General features: G+C 44.8%; 4 protein-coding genes across 14 annotated transcripts in view; all 4 read right to left on the bottom strand.

Annotated features, from left to right (window-relative positions):
* The window catches only part of PXK (PX domain containing serine/threonine kinase like), a 32,561-nt gene extending 30,087 nt beyond the window's left edge, over positions 1-2,474 (bottom strand). For 5 of the 11 annotated variants that reach the window (XR_011681140.1, XM_071439490.1, XM_071439488.1 and 2 more), the window contains exon 1: positions 2,227-2,473. Coding sequence is in view for 10 of the 11 variants with exons in the window: in XM_071439490.1 (XP_071295591.1) it covers positions 2,227-2,328 (102 nt within the window). In the remaining variant the exon portion in view is untranslated. Of the gene's footprint in view, positions 1-2,226 lie in introns of all 11 variants that reach the window. The other 6 variants (XM_071439493.1, XM_071439494.1, XM_071439492.1 and 3 more) reach the window with 4 other exon arrangements.
* Positions 2,475-3,988: 1,514 nt separating this feature from the next.
* On the bottom strand, positions 3,989-5,117 carry HTD2 (hydroxyacyl-thioester dehydratase type 2). Its single transcript, XM_071439504.1, has one exon. The coding sequence runs from the start codon at positions 5,115-5,117 to the stop codon at positions 4,611-4,613; it is 507 nt and encodes a 168-aa protein (XP_071295605.1). The 3' UTR covers positions 3,989-4,610.
* RPP14 (ribonuclease P/MRP subunit p14) lies at positions 4,957-8,058 on the bottom strand. The gene is made up of 5 exons (XM_071439506.1): positions 7,587-8,058; positions 7,340-7,424; positions 6,505-6,581; positions 5,837-5,915; positions 4,957-5,216 (listed from the first exon to the last, which is right to left on the bottom strand). The coding sequence occupies exons 1-5, from the start codon at positions 7,727-7,729 to the stop codon at positions 5,160-5,162; spliced, it is 441 nt and encodes a 146-aa protein (XP_071295607.1). The 5' UTR covers positions 7,730-8,058; the 3' UTR covers positions 4,957-5,159.
* Positions 8,059-9,089: 1,031 nt separating this feature from the next.
* PRKAR2A (protein kinase cAMP-dependent type II regulatory subunit alpha) overlaps positions 9,090-19,684 on the bottom strand; it is a 59,927-nt gene continuing 49,332 nt past the window's right edge. The window contains exons 7-11 of the mRNA XM_071439496.1: positions 18,914-19,015; positions 17,077-17,151; positions 14,609-14,674; positions 13,740-13,878; positions 9,090-13,234 (exon numbers count right to left, since the gene is read on the bottom strand). Of these exons, the coding sequence (XP_071295597.1) occupies positions 13,101-13,234; positions 13,740-13,878; positions 14,609-14,674; positions 17,077-17,151; positions 18,914-19,015 (516 nt within the window). The 3' untranslated portion in view covers positions 9,090-13,100. The remainder of the gene's footprint in view (positions 13,235-13,739; positions 13,879-14,608; positions 14,675-17,076; positions 17,152-18,913; positions 19,016-19,684) is intronic.

Below are 19,684 nucleotides of genomic sequence, written 5' to 3' on the forward strand. Positions count from 1 at the left end.
TTTATGGATCTACATCTTTTGAAGATACCACTTTGAGGTGGAATGAAGAACAAAACTGAAAAGCATTCATTTAATGACAATCTACTTTCTTCTAGCTATAATTTAACAAAGTAAAATACAGTTTTCAGGCCCCACAAAAACACTTCAACCCTTATTTCTTAGAAGGGCTTCATTTACACACTTCTTCAAAGACAAGGATTTATTTCTGCAGCTTATTTTGAATCAGGGAAGTTCAAATCAGGGACACCATCACCCACCAATAAACAAGCTATTCACACACCAGGGACATAAGATGAAGTATCTGAAATGACAGAATAGTCCACTTACATCAAATAAGAAACCAAGTCTCTGTTAATGGCTTCCTGTATTTTGTTATCCCACACTGGCTCTGTATAAACCATCTGTGCTACACACACTTCAAGCCATCTTTCAGCTATCAACAGGGCTTCTGCAGTAAAACAAACAATTACTAATAGATGTATCTTAGAGACAGATTTTAACTCAAAGGCACAGTGCTCCAGCATTCTGTTATTAAGAAAAGATCAGAAGAAAACAGCAGAGAATTTTCCTGCACAACTGTTAGGAACAGAATACAGAGATGAAAGACAGGGCTATCGCACTCCCTCAGACAAGATGACACAAGAAGAGTCTGGATTGCAAAAGTTCTTCCAAGTGATCATTCTAAAAGAATCTTGTGACTTTTTCTTTTCCAACCAGAATCATGCAAACCAAAGGAAAGAACACAAAACACTATTGTCATTTGCACTAAGAAAAAAGCATAATAAGGAAACAAGCTACTAACGAAACATAATCTGGTCTGCTGGGGAGTATTAGGAGTTACACAACTTCTCACAGGACTTGGCACACCCATCCTTCAGCTATTGAATCAGGTAAAAAGCATCACACTTGCCAGGAAATAAACCTCTTTAGCCTTACTAATAAGAAGAGGAGTTGCACCAGTTGAGAACCACAGCCTGTTGGATTCACAAGACCTCCTAGACAATCTCTCATAGGTAACTTCTGTTCAGAGAAAGACTGGAACGTCAATAAATGTGAGTTCCTCAGACAAAAAATAAACCACTTCTTAGGTGTGAATTATTTATATGAAGAATATTTAATAAGACAGTCTGTAAATTAGTTGTGTACCCCATGGTGAACCTGCAGTTATTGTTGTTCAGGCTAAGGGTATGCAACAGATGCAAGGAACCAGGAAGCAATCCACACTGCAAGAATCAGAACTGTGGAAGGGACATAAGGAAACCTTCTCTCCATTTAAAGCAAGCTTCCAGCTGGAGTACCTGCTGCTGAGCTACCTCTGGCCTCCTCTCCAGCATCCCTGCTCTCAGCTCATTATAGCCAGTCCTCTGATTCATGCTACTGCTAGGTCATACTATAATGAAACCCGGTTTTCAAAGTGGAAAATAACTGCAAACAGGACATTGCAGAATTTGGATTATTACTGCATGCTCAAAGACAGTTCTTATGGAAGCACTGTGCACGTGTCCTAGGCATCCCAAAAGAATTAATCTGTGACACCCAAGTCACGGCAGGGCTTGCTCTGCTGAGTGCCACCGCTCCCCGGAGCTAAGAAACGGGGCTGGGGCTGCGGGGTCCCTGCGGTTCGCAGCCGCCGCTCGGCCCCACGGCAGGACCCGGAGGCGAACGCAGCCCGCTCACGTGTAACTCCATCACCGCCACCGGAACGCGGCAGGCAGAGCCCATCTCTGCTCCGCGGGCTGCACACCCCGAGGGAAGCAGGAATCACAGGAGCCCACAGGCCCGCTCGGAGCGGCCGCGGGGCAGCCGAACCCCTCAGCGGCCGCCCCCGCACAGCCCCCCGGTCCCTCCCGGGGGTGCTGCCGGCTGTCCCCGGGAGCCCCGCGGGCAGAGAGGGGACGAAGGAGCCCAACGAGCAGCGGCACCGCCGCTTCCCACCGCGGGGCTCCGGGGCGCTGGGAGCCGCGCTGCGGGGTCGCGGCCCCGCTGCCTCCCGCACCGCTCCCGCTCGCCCCCAGCGCACCCCGCAGTACCCCGCCGCAGCCGCCGCCTCCCGCCACCCCCGGCCCCGCTGCCGCGGGCTCGGCTCAGGCCCCCGCCCAGCCCCGCTCCCGCCGTGCCCCGGCCGGTCCCGCGCACCCCCAGCATCCCCCGTTACCGGCTCCCTCCATTCCCTCCCCCGCCCCGGCCGCTCCCGCCTGCCCCCGCGGCCCGGCCTGCCCCGCTCACCGTGTGCGAGTGCAGGCTCTGGCTCGCCTCGATCTGCGCTGTCAGCGGCACCGTGTCGTCCAGCAGCACCTTGCCGGCCGGCGGCTTCTCCATGAAGGCCATAGCGGAGCTGGGAGCGGAGAACCGGCGCCGCCAACCCGCTTCCCAGAGCAGCTCCCGGCGCGGCCGCCGCTGTCAACACGGCAGCGCCGCCGCCGCCGCGGGGCCTTATCGCCGCCGCCCGCCGCTGCCACCGCCCGCCGCAAGGGGGCGCCGCAGCTGCCGCTCCGCGCGGGTCCCGCCCCGGGAGCGCGAGACAGGGAGGGATGGGGGACACGGAGAGACGGGGGACACAGCAGGGATGGGGGACACGGGCGGGATGGGGGACACGAGGAGGTTCGTCTCCGCGGGGAAAGGGGCTGGAGGGGAGGCCATAAGTACAGTCGAGTCACCCCGCCACCCAAGCCTCCCGTGCCTGGTGCCCCCGGTAGCACCGACAGCGACAATAGCAGCTGCAGCCCCGGGGGAATCAGCCCTGAGACACTGCTGGTCCTCCCAAAGAGACCAGGAAAATTATAAGGGCACTTGCTGCTCTTTACCTCTCAGGGAGTTTTGTGTTAATAAAATAATCAGAATATCCTGTATATTTTACTCAATTCCTAGAATTTAAGGTTTGATCTTCTGTGGGGTTTTGGTTTCTGGTTTGGTTGTTTTTCAAAACACAGATTTAAAGTTGTTAACAATTGAATTCCTCAACGTGACTTTGATTGCAGCAGCATAAGAAACTTTCTATTTGAATACTGCTTAGTGCTTGAGAACCTACAAGTTGGCCACCTGTCTGCATTTCCTCTTCTTACACCATACACAGGAATTACTCTCACTTAAGGTGTTGTAAGACTGCAGAGCTGGAGTTTGTCATACACCTGGAGCAGGTGTCATGAACAGCTTCATCTCTGTGTCTTGCAGCTCCACGATGAGAGGAAAATGGGCTGTGTTGCTGTGGTTCAGCAGCCAGGCTGGATCAGCAATCCCAACTCCCCAAACTACAGCTCCTGCAGCGACCCAGGAGGTCAGGCACAGCTCTGATGCGTTGTTAATAGGCCTTAACAAGACAACTTCTACTTGGAGAGGCAGGGGAAGGAGGGGGCCTGCTTGGATGAAGTGCTTTGTCCAGCAAAAGCCAGTGACAGGCAGTGACCTGAGGCAGAAGGAAAGGAAACTTGAAGTGAAACAGCTCCTACAGACAAGAGATAAGGAAACCTCTTCCTCATTACTGCTTCCAGGTGGCAAACAGGCCAAACTCCAAGCTTTGGAAAGAGAAGGCATGGAGTCAAACACCTGAGACATTACCCCTCCCTCTGCTCCAGTGTGACTAACACCTGGGGTTAGAGTGCAGCACACTCTGGCAGGGCAGCTGTTTCACCAGCAGCTTTCATCACAGGTTGAGGAGAAATTCTCTTTTCTTAGCAGACAACTCCTGAGGTTATTTGCAGTCAAGGAAAGTTTCAAATGCATTTCTGCTGCAGAGAAGACAGGGGGATAACAGACACTTTGCCAGGAAGTTCTATGAGCCACCAACTGGAGGGCTGAGTCCTGATGGCCTCAATCCTTCCTAAAAGAAGTTCCTTAGTATATAACAATCTTATGCCAGTGCTAAAATAATTTAACCCAGATGATTTACTAATGAATTTGCCAGAAGTCTTCTCTACCAAGGTAATTTCAGTGGACAAAGGGAAATCCATGTTCACACATTTAAGCAAAGAGAGAGAAGCCATACAGTTAGTACTCAAATCATCTGCCCTTGTTTGTCTTGCCCTCAGGAGCACAAATACAGTAAGTACAAGTTGTGACAATATTTTTTCAAGCCTCCTTCACTCTCTTTCTGGGAGGCAAGTTTCAGAAGAAACACCAACTGGAGCTGCCATGCAGATTACAACACATCTTGCAGTACATGTGTGTAAGCACCTCCACTTCTGTTCTGCTTCTGAACACAGCACTGTCCCCTCCCCGGTGCTTGTTGGCAGTACAGCTGCTTTGTACAGAAGGAACAAGTTTTAACTGAACTTTGCTGGTGTGGTCTGCAATTTTACCAGAAAGAACAGCCTCAGTGTGAGCCCCACCAGTCCAAACTTCCCACTGTGGCAGCACAAAGGCTCGTCTGAATGAGCCACTTTGTCACAGCAAGTGCCTAGTTCACCTTGGCAGAGAAATCCATCATGGTGAAAAAAGGAAAAGCTCTAATTTTAATGCAGTTCTAGTAAGGTTAAGTTTGTGCACTTTCAGACATTTTGAAAGACTTTTGTAGCAAATTTACTGGTTTTAGTGATGTCACATAAAAAGAGACTCAAAGCTAAGTGTACATTGGGTTCTGGCCTTTATGCTGAAGTTGCACATGATGAACAGCTCTAACTCTCTGGCACCATGACTTTCACCATCCCTTCCATAACAGTTTTCCCACTTTCTCTGACCTGACATGATACAGAAATGTGTGCAACAGAACCCTTCAGTCGTTTCACTTCTGCTGCAGCTGTGACTTCTTCACCAACATACAAAGGAGCTGGAAAACGAATCTCCTGGGAAAGAAATATACATCCTTGACCAGGCATTTTGGTGCCCAGAACTGCAGAAATAAGTCCATTGATCAGAACTCCATGGACAACAGTTCTCCCAAACCTGGACTTCTTTGCAAACTCTTCATTTAAATGCAAAGGATTTGTGTCACCTGTCAAATAGGAAAAAGTAACTACATCATTCTGTGTAAAAGCCTTGCTAAGTTCAGCTTTGTCTCCAACTTTTATGTGTAAGTTCTGAAACGCACGATGTCCAAGCAGTGAGTTGATAAACATTGGCTTTGTCAAGGCTCTTTGTTGGAAAATCCCTCCAGAAATTCCATGCCTGAAGGACCACAGCATTTCCAGAACTTCTCCTGCATGCAGCTGAACCAACAACTGCCTTCAGTCCAAGACTAATTCTCTACTGTTGCCAGATAACGCAAGTAGAAACGGAGATGTCTGGTTTGGGGAAAGAAAAAACAAACAAAACTGAACAACTAAAGCCTTTAAAAAACCCATCATCAAATGCTCTCAATGTTGAAAATACTTCAATTTTCCTTTCACATGATAGATTGAAAACTTAGAGTTATGCCTGAGTAGACTTTTGTCCAGCCATGGCTTCAGAAACAAAGAATTCTCAGAACTCATTTTATTAAGCAGCGTCCTCTGGAAAAAAATAAGCTCTGGAAATGCATGTTAAACAAGGTCACTTGACAGTAACCATTAGAAAGGCAGAAAGTGGAGTAGGGAAAATAAAACTTGGACCAAAATGTGGGTCATGAACAGAACTTGCCAGAAATTATTTTCTTGCAGATGTATTAATGACCTCAGGACTTGTCACTGGACTGAAACCACGCAGTTATGAGAAAGCCACTATTGTCACATTGTACTCATTTTAAGATGAGAACTGCTCAAACACGGGCCCACAGACCTGCACTGGAAGGTACTTAATTCCCAAAGCAAGGCATTTTTGCATCTAGGCCATCTTTCTATGAAAAGGCAGTAGGCTTAGGCAGCCTGCCAAGCTTAGAGCCAGAGCTGACACCTGGGGGAAGGCACCCAGCCCCACAGGGCTTTACCTGCAGCACGTGGAAGGCACATCTCCTGTTCTGGTAGAAGCCCAGCAAGGTTAGAGCACTCCACAGCTTGACAAGGCCACTAGATAAAAAGAAAACAAAATATATTAATAAAATTTGGGGGTTTCTGTTTTTTCCTGCAGCACAGACATCTCAAATAGAAAGCATGTTATGCGAAGTGTAACAAACCCTTAACAGTTTAACAGCAGGAAATTTCACTACAGAGTTCTAGCAGCAAAACTGCATCTTGAAAGATTACTGCAGTGGCTGCAGTCTCTTGTCTTTGACACAGACATTTGTACTGCAACCTCACGTTCACTTTACCAGAACCGTTCTTGTTCTCAGTGTGCATTAAAGTTCATTCTTCACCCAAATCACCTGGAGTTGTCATCACCATTTAGAGTAACCATTCTCATCTTTACTATAGAAAGAGATTTAAAGTCACTACCTCAGCAATGCTTACTTATTGTCTTAAAACCATTAAAATCATTGTGGTTTAAAGGAGGAATAATGTACTGATGCACAAAGTTACAAAGACTCAGTGATTATCTTTTGCATGCTGTATGCAAATATCTGCAAGTTAGACTTGATTCTTCACAGGTCATTCTTAGTTTAAGAGTTCTATTTTCTTATGAACAATATTTTCATGGCACAGACTGACTGCACCTTACCTGCTAATGACTCTTAATATGGCAGACAGAGTTTTTTCCTCATATGTTAAGACATCAACAGGCAAAGCTGCTCCAACCTATGAAAACAAATGTTATTTAGTAAATATCACTCTAAGTTCTTACCGTGGTTTATAGGCAACTGATTTCACCCCCAGCATGTTAAATCATTAAAGGTGTTATAGTTATGGTCAAATCTCACACAAGTGTTTCAGCTACAACATCACTGTATTTTTAACAGCACCCTTCCTCTCAGAGCTCTTTAGAAGCCACTTTTATTTCCACATTACAGCCAGAGAAACACAGACCGAGAGGTGACGTGATCTGCTTAAAGTCAGCCAGCAATAGAGTAAACAGAGCACAAATGACGTGGACTTTCCCATCCAAAAGCTGTTCCCTTCTTACAGTTCTCTTTTTAAAGCTTCTCTACAGCAAAAGCATCAATACCACAAATTCTAAAAACAATTCTCAAAGAACGGTTTGAGCTGGAAGGGACCTTAGAGTTCACCCAGCTCCAGCCCGGCTGACATGCTCGGAGGTACCTTCCACAAGAGCAGGCTGCTCCAAGCCCGGTCCAACCTGACCCTGAGCACTGCTCGGGATGGCTGCGGGCACCGAACTGAACCGCACAGCTTCAGTGGGAGCGAGTCGGGAGGGCTGGCTGGTAACCGGGTACCGGCGGGTCAAACCCGGCCCATCCACCCCGGCCCGCCTGCTCGGACACTGCTCCGCAGCCTGGGCTGTGCCCAGGGGACAGCACCCCGCTCCCGCAAGGCTCTCCCGGCCCAGCCCGGAGCCACCGGCCGCGGACAGGCCTCAGTCCCGGTGCCGGTCCCACCTCTCCGTGCAGCTCCCTCAGCGCGGTCACCACGAGCTGCTTGAACTGCGCGGCGTTCGGCCGGGCCCCGCCGTCGGGCAGCTCCCTGCGGGAAGGAGAGCACAGGGGTCAGGAGGGCTCTGAGGGGGGCTCGGGGGTCCCGACTCGGGGATCCCGGTTCAGCGAGGTCCCGGCTCGGGGTGGTCCCCGGCTCCGGGGTCCCGGTTCGGGCGTCCCGGCTCGGGGGGGTCCCGGGGGTGCCGCTCACAGGCGCACGCGCAGATAGTGATGCTCGGCCGCCCGCCGCAGCACGCGCCGCTCAAACGCGGCCGCCGCCATTCCCCGCCCCGCCGGGCCGCGCGCCGCTCGCCCGCCCCTTCTACGGCGGCCGCGCGGGGTCACCGTCGCCATGGCAACCGCGCGGCGCCTCCGGTGTCGCCGTGGCCCGGCCCAGGCCCGGAGCCGTGCCCGTGGCACCGAGCCCCGCGCCAGAACGCGCCGCGGGCGGCCCCCAGCGCAGCCCTGTGGGCGGAGGAGAGCCAGAGCAGTGTCTGAGGCTGAGACGAATCTCTGGGAAGCGGCGGGAACAGACCAAGCGCGGCACACAAGCCTTTAGCTTGGCGAAGGCAAACACGGAGAGCCGCGCCACAAACACACCGCTGCAGGCGGGCACAGAAACGCGGCTGCGCTGGGCCTCCGAGCTAAGGGGCTGCTCCCCAGGCAGCTCCTGGTAAAGCTTACAAACACTGAGGAGACTCTGCTGCCCCAGCCTCAGGTTTGCAGGGACACACAGCTGAAAGGAATTGGAGAAGTGGACAGAACGAGCCTGTCAGCCTGTCTTTGCACTCACCAGGCAACAGCTGAGATTATAAAATAACACAGTTTTAGTATCTTGTACCTGCTCTAAAGATTGGCATGAAATGTATCCTTACCACAGAAACAGCAGAAAGGATGGAAGTACGTTTGCTCTGCTGAAATAATTAAACATTATCCTCAAAACAACTTCACAGAATCGTCCTTCTTTTACCAGAAGGTTTATCCAGGAATTAGCATCAACCCCAGCAGGGTACCACTACAGAGCAGCCCAATGTACATCCAGCATGCCTGAGTCAAGGCCCAGCTCACAGGACACCTTTTGCCTGCACCTTCACACGGCTCAGTCTGTGCAAAGGTCCTCATTATTCCAGCAGAGCTTTCTCAAGCTTAGCACCACAATCTACCTGAGTTCTGCTCCAGGGCTGACTTTAAAATGGTACATAAACTGTACCAAACGTACCAAACTCTGCCAAACATTCAGAAACAAAACTTCAGCAAAAGCAAATATAATTGCACATGTACCAAAGTAATTTTCAGATTGTTAGTTAGTTTAAAGAAAAGGCAGTTTGCCACATAAAGTTCAGTAGCTGTAAGTGTAGGCTAACAAGATACCTTCAGGAATACCGTGTTTCTCCTGGGAACTGAGAACCAGTTATTGTAGTGCTCAATAAATCAGTTCCACAATAATTTGGCAGACTTATATCAGAGAAGCCAGTTTTACTGGGACCAACACTACCTACAGAAGTTTGTATTACTATTAAGATATTAGTAAAATTTCATCACCAAGCAGCAAAACTTGGAAGTCAGGTGATGTATAAAATCTCTTTCTGTTACTGCAGTGGGGCAGGTGCTGCAAGAGGAACTCACTCAGGCACTCCCAGTGCATCCAGGGAGCCGCTGGAAGGCTGGGGCTGTGTCAGCTGCAGCGAGTCAATAACGAGCACACACAGGACTGTACAGGAAGGCTGGACACAACAGGTCAGTTTTTTATTAACCAAAAGTGAAGCTGAACCCCAGAGTGGTTTAACTTGTTAAAACCATATGTTTATATGGCAGATATTTTTCTTTCATGTTCAACACTACAGTGCAAGAATCAAACTTCGCAGCTGTTCATCCTTTGAAAATCAAGTAGTAAAATGAATTAAATTAAGGGTCCCTCAATGAATCAATTAAAAAAAACCCATTTAACTTAAAAGAACAGATCAATTTTAAGAACTGTCTTATTAAATTCTCCCAAGTGAAAGACCTTTAAAAGCACTTGGAGCCTTGAGGTAGTAACTTTATGCAGAATTTAATTCCCCTCCTGCCCCACAGAGGAAAATTAGTAGCACATTATTAGCTCCAGCCAGCTAAGCTGTGTTGAGTGTCTCCTGTGAGGTGACTTTCTCTTGCCTCTTGAAAGAGCAGTGTAGTGCTGCAGAGCACCAGGTGGAAATCCACAGGGAAGGCCTCTTGAAATAAAATTTATGGTTTGAAAAAAAGGTGAAATGATCAGCAACGACTGTAACAACAAAAATTATCTGAAGTGAAAAAACCCAACGTGTATTTTGGCAAGACTAGTTTACAAATACAAGTCAAGAACAAGTCTGCTTTCAGCAAAAGAAAGAAAGAATGGAAGTGACATTCAAAGGGGTTTCAAGGTTTTTTTGCCCTCTGTGCAAAATTGCACTTAGTTTTCAAAGTTTTATTTTAAATTCTGCACTTTTGTTTCTAAGGGAGCACTTCCACACTTTTTTGTTCTTTTACATTGTTAAACCTGTGCTGTGACATTAGACAGAAATACCAAATGCCAGGATATTTAATCACTGAAAGCTCCTCTCACTGACTTCACAACAATCACAAGCAGGGAATCACAAACAGGAGATGTCTCCCTCTAAGCCTCGAAAACATGATCCTCTGTGCCCACTTTGCTGCTGAGTTGTTTTATTAAAAACTAAATCTCTCTTCAGGGCAATTTCAGAGACTCAGTGGCAGATTTACTCAACACTGAGTGGTAACAAAACACCTGGGCTTACTCTCATTGCAACAACTGCAATGAACAGTGCAAAGGAACGAGCTGAGATACAGGGATGGGGCAGATGGTCACAAACAGGTGCTGTACTTGCTCCCTGGACTCAGTATCAGCACTTGCACATCACCCACTTTTGCTCACTGCTGGTGCTCTAACCAGATTCCTGGCAATATTGAGTATCTTACTAAAGAAGCTTTCTTTCCACCACCTTCATGCTCCAAAACTGTACAAACAGGTTGGTTAAACCAGACCAAACTAATCAGGCACATTGCACATTATAGCTCTTAAATGGATGAGCCTTCTTAGCAGCTCATTCCCTTTCAGCTCAAAGCCAGCTCCAGCTGCCTCTCTACACCACAGAATGAAGCTGCACAGACCCTGGGTGCAGGATGACACTGCCCAGTTTGCCATTGCTCCAGGGAGCCCAGAGAAACGTAAAACTTCAAAAGCTTCTTCTTGTTCACATGGGATCCCAATATTTTGATTTTATATTCTTTTCTTTAACTTTCAGAAGCCATCAAATTCTGCCTTCGAGGCAGAAATATCTCAAGAATCTGACATCAGCCTTGCCTGGGTTTTGGTTAAGCTTTGGAACAACTGCCAGTGTTTGCCTGTGCTGAGGTTACAGCCCTGTCCTGCACAGAACCAAAGGCATTACAGAATCCATCTGTAAGGCAGCCCAACCTGCCAGGCTCCTCTGGATAAAGGAGAGGACATTCTGCCTGGAAGCAGCAAAGGCCAGCTGGTGATTATTCACAGCAAGTTTCTCTTTAGCTCACATGACAGTTTAGGCAGCACAGAAATTCAGGCTGGTTTAGAGACCAGTTCCTGTTTGGTTCACAGGACAGTCATGAGCTGGCTTCAGAAACTCTCTTTGTCATGGAGCCCAAAGTATCTTAAAAGTTTTATCTGCTATCACTGCAAGGAGCTGATGAGTTGGTTTTCTTTTTTTTTCCTTTTTTTTTTTTTTTTTTTTTTTTTTTTTTTTTTTTTTGTTGGTTTGGTTTGGGTTTTGTTTGGTTTTTTAAATTCTGTGATGATAACAATCATTTTTGTCTTTGGTGTTAAACCTTGGAAGCATGAGTGAAGAGTACCTGCTGCTTCTTTGGCTGTAACTCATGCCAAAGAAACAGCCCAGGAAAGCAAGTGAAATTCACTGTTCTAAAATACATGCAGTTAGAACAGCCACTAGACATCACGACCAGAACTTTAATAATATGGAAACACCAAGTTCAGTGGTGTCCATTACAAATCATTTGCATTATATAAAAATATGACTGCAATTACAGTAACTGGACAACAGTCATTCAAATTTATCAACTTTCCATCTTACTCATATTGCAGGAAATGGGAGGAGCTCATCCACTATGGGGAAAAAACTGTCCAGAAATCAACTTAAGAGTTGCTGCTAAGCATCTCATGCCTTAGAGAAATGTCCACTGTGATAACTAAAAGCAGGAATTCAAGATTAGCATCCTTCCATTCTTGCTTACATGGCCATGAATAAAAAGAGCAAGTTCTGTTACACTAGTATTCACTATTAAAATTTTATAACCCCATAAAACACCAATATGCTTTGCATGAGCTGTGGAAGAATGCAAACTCAAAGGGTCACTAGATTTATTACCTCCAAGTTCAGTGTCTTAATATATATAGTCTGTTTGAACACCATAAAAATGTCCTTCTCGTGGTCTGATTCTTATTTAGATAATACCCTGATAAAATCTCAGCCATATGCCAATTAAGGTCCTTAAAGCTATAGAAACAGAATCTACCTAATAAATGCTGCAAATTTAACAGGTATTTTAGATAAACATCATTAGCTTAGTTATCACCTAAACCAAAAAGACTCCTCAAACACACCAACTGCGTAGTTAGCAAAGACATTTGCTTTACAAAGTCAAATGTTGCCAACTTTTGAAAAGTTTAGCAAATCAACGTGGTATTTGGAAGCATTCAAGTGTCTAATGAAGTTAAAATACTGTGAAATGTTAGGACTAGGGGAAGCTCCTGTAAACAAGTACAGAAGTAGTCTTCATTTAAATTACAAAACATTCACCTCCTTAAAAAGCTTTAAAACTGACCCAGTCAACAACTGCACCCTGGGAAATGTAGCAGTATAAAGGATCTCTGTAAGCAAGAGAAGGTCATATATTGTTATCTCACCACCATAAAATGTACTCAGTGTCAGGAACAAGGAGCAAATTTGGGGAGATGACAATTATGACACTTTCAGGCCATTTGATCTGAACCACTGCACTTTGTTGGACAGCATAGAGTAAACCAATTTTCTTTGCTGCTCAGAAAACACTTAAAATACGTTTTCTGCATCTGGTTGCTAAGCAGACTCTCCCATGTCCCCAGCTCAGTTTACTTGGTTTAAAGAGTTCTCTATATTTATTACCTGCTTGCTTTCAGCAGGTGGACCAAAACTTCAGTGCCATCTTATTCATTGGCTCCATTGATACTTTAACTTCAAACCCAGATGCTACAATTAAAAGCAAATTTGACATTGTGTAAGGAAAGCAATCAGCCCATAAAAGGCTTGTATTCCACAGGCTGCCTCTGCAGAACAGGCAACCTCCCACTAGAGAATGTGAAGGGACAATTTACCCCAACAGTGACACCCAGAAGGAAGGAGGCTCCTATGTCTTGCACACTTTGGGTTTCGTATCAGGCACTTGAACTGTTGGACAGACGCCATTCTGAACCAAGTAAGTGAACATAGGGTTAGAATCATCTTTAATCTAGTTCTAATAATGAAGTATCAGCAGCAAAGTGGAGGCAGGGAGGAGTGAGCAATCCATCTGTGCTGAGACTTGTTTATGGTTTCTAAAATGCCCAAGAAAACAGCAGCAGTAACTGTTCCGTAGTGTCCGTTGTCCTTGTGAGTTGTGTTGCTGATAGGAGGCTTTTCTGTGTCTTGAACTAAGAAGGCATTGAGGTACCCTGTGCCTAATTCCCTGGATCCATCAGGTCCATGCTAGAGCCAAACATTGCCACCAGTTGCTCCTCATAATGTGTTATATTCCTCTTCATAATGTCCATGCAGGGTCCAAGCAACCTCTCAAATGCTTGCACATCCATGACTGTAATGGAACAGAGATGAAAACAAGACTGTTTGTCAAAAAGGACACCAAATACCAATCTGCTTTTTGAACTCAGAACACAGACCTTCAGTTCAACCCACTTAGGGCTGACACTTCAAAAGAAACCACAGAAACAGAAATCATGTTTCTGATTCCTCTCTGCACTGTTATTTGGTGAAACAACTAATGAAATACAAACCTGATCTCAAGGATAAACACAGAAGGCAAATACACCCCATAGTGGTATTAAAAGATGACCTGAAGACTGTGTGACAAACAAGTACAGGCCACACACACAGAAAACAGAAAATCAGCCATGAGGAAGCAGCAGTGCTTCTCCAGCTTCCACCCGGAGCTCCCCTCCAGCCCATACTCCCAGCTTCTGGAATCTGACTGCCAGTTACCAAAAGGTTGCTGGGTTTTGAATGGCTGCTCACTCAAGCATGGTCCATGAGACAAGCAAAGAACAGAAAAGGATGACTAGACACACAGACCACCTGCTTACCTAAACATTTGACCTCCCCAACAGCATAGGCAGAGGCTGCTCTGGGTTTGTTGGTAACAAGTGCAAGCTCTCCAAAGTACTGCCCTCTGTGACACCGGGCAATCTCCACCTCTTGATTGGCTTCTTTACTCGTCATGGTCTGTCAAACAGTGCAGTTGCATTATTTGCACACAGCTCTGTCCCTGTACAAGCCCACAGTTAATAATCCCAGACACTTTACACCTGTGAAAGCTCCTTGGTTTCAGGCCTTCAAACTAGCAGCTCCCAAGTCATGGTAGAACAACTCAACACCAGGTTCAACTGGAAGTAGAAAAATGTGTGCCAGCCCACAAGTTTTGATACAGGCAGGTATCTACTGCTACAGCTTTGGGAACTGCTGCTGTGTAGCCTAACACAGGCTTTATCATGCACCACATGCTGCTCCCCTGGCTGCTTCAGACTGTACAGAGACCCATGCAAATGCCAACACCTAGTGTGTCACTGAAGATAACAGGCCCCACGCTTTGTAATGTGCAATCTTCTACAATCATGGAAGAAAAGTTTCATCTCCACCCTTAAGGCCAGGGAAAGTGTATCAGCATGGGAAGGGATGGGATGGGTTGAGCTGCAGGCTCTCAGTCTCTGACATGTCAGGTTAGTTTGCAGAGCAGCAGACAGAAGCAAAAGACCTTGGCACTTTAGTAAAATGACTTCTGACTGCTTCAGAACAGGTATGGGATTTTACAACCTACATCACATGAATAACGATGATCAACATCATAAAATAATAGATTAAAATAACTCAGGGTGGGCTTTTTCACATCTCTTGTATTAATCAGTCAAATCACAGATTGATTAATACAAAGCCTAATCACTCAATTTGAACTCACCTTGCTTTTAATCAAGATTTTTACTTCTCCAGATTCTACAATGTAAAAACAGTCTGCTTTGTCACCCTGTGAAGAAGAAAAGCTAAAATAAATTCTTTTTTACTTGATTGTGAAAGTATGTATAAATGGTATACAAGTATTCAGTTTGACCTAGGCCCTCTGCTAGAATTGACAAACACTCAGATTCTTAACATTTAAAGGTGACTGGTTGGGTAATGCAGCAGAGGAGCCCACGGGGAAGGAAATATTAGTGCACATCATTCAGTAAGGGGGTAGGAGGAAAGGAAAACACAAAGGAGATTGATGATATATAGCAAAATCACTTAAATGAAAATCTTCTGATCCCAATGGAAATAGGCAATAGCTAGTGAAACTAAGCAGAACCTAGAATTTTCAGAAGCAAATTTTAATTAAACAGGGATTTTATTTAACAGTGACTGTTTCTTTCAGTACGAAGAAGGTGACATTAAACTCTGTATGGCCCTGCTTGAGCAGAGGGGCTGGACAAGGTGACTTCCAGGGGTCCCTTCCAACCTCAACTATTCTGTCATTCTGTGAGAGGTTCTAGAACATTTTTCACATCTCTCTCAACCTCATCATGTTTAAAATCTTCAAGTGATCCCAGTTTACAACTGCTCTGGAGAGCTCCACCAGCACTTTATAATTTTAATTTTATCTGTGACAGGAAGGACATTTCCTCTCTTTGCCCCTGTGGGCCTGGCATAGGGCTGGAAATCAGAGTGGAGGTCTGCAACGTGCCTCCTGCTACAAACCAAAAGCAAAGGGACTAAAGGCTTCAGGGAGACAAAGGCTGGAAAAGGAACTGATAAGGGAATGGGAGCAGCTCACCAGAAAAACCTGAAACAAAGTGAGGAGAGAAAGAAAACTGACATTAAGTCAAGTGGTAAGGAGATAAATGTGAGGGGAAGGATGGAGAGAAATGGTTGTAACTTGAGTATGAAACAAGGCTGGGAGAAGATGATGCAAGATTTAAACATGGAATTACAGAAGAAATTAGGCCTTTAGCTAAGCTTCCTGGGGATGGTCATAAGCCATCCAGTGCAAACATTTCATTCACCACTGCCAACCATCACAGCACAAAATAATGTTCTATGCTAACTGCTGAAAGAGTAACTGCTGAAAGAGTCCTTTATTTTTTTAAAGAATGGAAACAAAGTGAGTGGGAGACACCCTCATAACGCTACTAACAATTTTCAAGTGCTTTAAAGCTTACTGCCCTTAACTGAAGGGTCACATTCCAGAAAGGTAATTAAAATTTTAAATTACTCACAAGGGAAAAGAGGTTCCTGGTATTGATGCAACTGCTTTAATGTCAGAGTTATCATATCTTTTCCAAGCACAGAATTTCATCATCTCTTAGCACTGTACTACCATCACCCAGACCTATCCAAACTATTAATCCTCTTTTTAAGGATAATTACATCCTTGCCCTTAATTCAGTTATTAAAAAAGAATAAAACCAACTATGTAATTGGATCACTGATGGTATGAATTCCTCGTTTTGATTCTGATTTATAAGCTCTGATTTTGCTGAGAATTCAGTTTTCTCAGGGTCTTAAGCAAAAGGGGTTTCAACTTTAAAAATTGAGGGTATTTTTGGAGTGAAGTAATTTGACAGTTATCACCAAACTTGCTTCCTATAGTCAGTTATGTGACATTCAAGATAATTATGACCAATTATTCAAGACACTATCAAGGAATCATATTCTGTCTATACAACAAGAACAACACTGTAACCAAAAACCTGCACTTTCAGGTAAGCCTTTCTTGCATTAACTTCTACTTGAACTGGAGCACTTTTACAACACAGCAACCCACAGCTAAATTTGATGCAAAAGTCCAGTGTCTGTAACAGTGTTACAAAAAGTTATTTCTATCACAGTCAAAAAAAAAAAAATCCAACAGCTACAGCTTGAGTTCATCCAGCCTCATGTTCTACCACCCTGCCTTGATCTACTGAAATCAGACAAAACATTCCCCAGTCACTAAAGGACTCAACTGAAACCAGACCACTGAAATACCTCAGGAAATCACAAGAAAAAACAATGGTTTCAATTAACCCTGACAGTTTCTTAGAGCTAGTGACTCCCTGTTTAATCTGGCCATAGGGGCCTAGGAAAACTCTACATGGGGCATTTCATGGTAAACTGCACAGACATTTAATTTCAGCTTCTGAAGTCACACTCATCTTGAATCCTTGCAAAGACTACTTAAAAAAACGTAGATGAGAGAAGAAATACCAAGTAGCTAAAGTAATTAAATCAATTTGCAGCAAAATACATATTGTCCATTCCCCAAACATTCAAGAAGTGGTCAAATAAATTTTAAATATTAAAAGAATAAATGCCAAGTTGGTCCAAGTAATAGAACTCTGCAAGTCAATTCCAAACAGAAAAAACAGAAGCACAGAAAGGAGAATGATAAAGAGAACTATAGATTTCAAGTACCTGAGAAATGATACGTTCCCCATCTTGATACACCTTCTCTCCTATAACATCCACTATCTTCATTCGCTCTGATGCCTGCAACAAAGAGGAAAATTAAAAACAATAATCAGTTATAGTTTATCTCTATGAACTCTCCTGAATCTCTACAACCCCTCCTGAAATGAACAGACATTTACTAGACATTCAAATACACAATTTATAAATATAGCCCCAAAATGACATTGTCATAGTACTGCAACACAGGTGTTAGATTACCATAATCAACAGGGAAATAAAATTGTCTAGTGTCCCATCCCTGTGCTTCTCTGACCACTCAAAAAATATCTGATTTGGTTGGTTTAGAGCAAAGGGGAGGGGGGGAAATATCACTTTCCTTAAGATTCAGTTGAAATTTGAAGAAAACACTCCAAAAAAATGCTATAAACTTCCTAAGAACAAACTCTAATGAGAAATACCAGCAAAACATTTAAAAATATTTTAACCACTATGTACTTAAACATGTGTGTGGGAGGAATTGTGTCCAAGAACTCATTCCTAGAGTGAAGAGGAAGGTGACATGACCAGGACAAGGGTTGTGCACTGGGAGCAAGGGCAGGAGGCAGCACCTGCCATGCCAGGAAACATGACTGACTGAGTCTTCACAAACAGGAAGGGAGAAATGAGTTCTCTCCAGTGTTTCCCACCACCCAAATATATTTAGAACCCCACAAAACAATTTTGTTGCTTCAGAGCAGCACAAAAAAAAAATCACACCAAGAAAGGAAGAAAATCCTAACAGTTAAAATTCAGCAGATGATTCAGTTGCAATCAATCCATTCATTCCCCAAGTGCACCTTCATCTTGCCTATCTTTGAGAAATCAAATTCTGGTCCATGCATGATTCAACTGCAATGTGTCATGCAAAAAGCCATCCAGTGCTAATGAGTTATTTTGCTGTATCTTTAAATATTTGAGTCATTTCTGTGCTCAAAAAAAGTCACATTGATGGAACCAGTTTAAGCCAGGCACTGAGAGAGAAGGTGTTGGAATTTATCCCTTCCACAGCTACAATGTATGTCCAAAATAACACACAGTAGAGGCTGCTGTTCACACCTAATGATATTTGCAATTTTGTAATCTTCTCCCAAGGGGATTAAGAGCTCAAATACTAAAGATTAATGCTGGAAAGCATTTTTTAATAAGGAAAGTTAAATTATGGTTTAAGGCAGAAACAGACTAATGCAAAAGCAGGTTGGTCAGTTCCAAAAGCCCTCTGACAATACAGGGTGAATCAATGGAAGAGACAATTTCCACATTGTTCCTAAATTCAGGCACCACACACCCTAACAGGACAGTGTGACTGCATTCCCAAGTCACAGTGCTTCCCTTTAGCAGTTTAACTCCTGAATATAAAGTTAAGCTTAAAGCAAGACTTTACAGCCCCCACCTTTGTATCAAATTTAAAACCATTCCTGGCTGATAAAGGCCAAATTCCCAGTATCCTTACTTCAATAGCACACCCTCACAGGCAACCACAGCCCTGATTACCAAACTGCATTTTGATACGTATTCCCTGAAATACATATTTTTGGTCTGTGGGGGTTTTTTTTTGTGTAAAGAACTTTTTAAAAATCAGACTGAGATAAAAATCAGCAAATCGCTATTGTGAATAAAGGATCTGGGAAAAAAACCCTAAAACTATTTCAGCAATGCTAATTAATTTGTGTAGTGTATGTGATACCAAAGCAGTATTTTGTTCTAGGCAAAAACAACAGATTTCTGATATAGATAGCAGGAACACTGACTGGAGCTGCTGCTAATGCAAGAATTTGATGCAGATGTCACTGAGAGATTTTACCTCCAAGGATTTAAGAAGGGGCACAGACTCAATAAATAATTCATACGTCTTCCTCTTCTTCGCGTTGTTTTTCAGTATAATTCTTCTGAACGTCACTCGATCCTGCAAAAACAGCACAGAGAAATTCATTATTCCTCTTCACTGAAATGCTCCCTGTTTGAAGAACTGACAAACATGAACCAGTATTTACAGCAAATGCCAGGGCTGGGAAAGCAGCTGCCGAAGTGCTACCACATCCACCACAACGCTGACTACAACAGCTCCTGTTAAGAGCACTTCTGGCAATAACAAATTAAAAAATAGGGAGCTGCAAGACCTGGTCCTTCTCAGACAACCACTTAGGGATTCAATTTTTATTCTATCATATACAGTTTTTCTGGGTTGAGTTTTGGGGTTTTGTTTGCCTGTTTGCTAATATATATATCATGCTTCTGCATCAAATGAAGAAGTTTCGCTCTTCCTGCTGAAGCCAGTGAAAACTGGCATTTCCAGCACTTGTTAAGGCAACTGCAGAACTAAGTCTGATTGGACTCTTCTCTATTTGAGTCACAGATTTCCAGCGTTGAAGCTTTATACTGCTCTCAGCTCAGGAACAGCGTATCAAACGCCAAGGGGGCAAAATCCCCCCGGCCCCGGCGGCGCTGCGCCCCGCGGCCACAGGGCGGCGCTGCGGGGCCGGCGGCTCCGCCAACACCGAGCGGAGCGGAGCGGAGCGGGAGCGCGGCCCGAGCGGCACCGGCACCGCGCGGAACCGGGCACCGCAGGGCACCG

Source organism: Agelaius tricolor, unplaced genomic scaffold, assembly GCF_023055355.1.
Source record: "Agelaius tricolor isolate 1412-34295 unplaced genomic scaffold, bAgeTri1.0.p SCAF_14, whole genome shotgun sequence".
NCBI lineage: Eukaryota > Metazoa > Chordata > Aves > Passeriformes > Icteridae > Agelaius > Agelaius tricolor.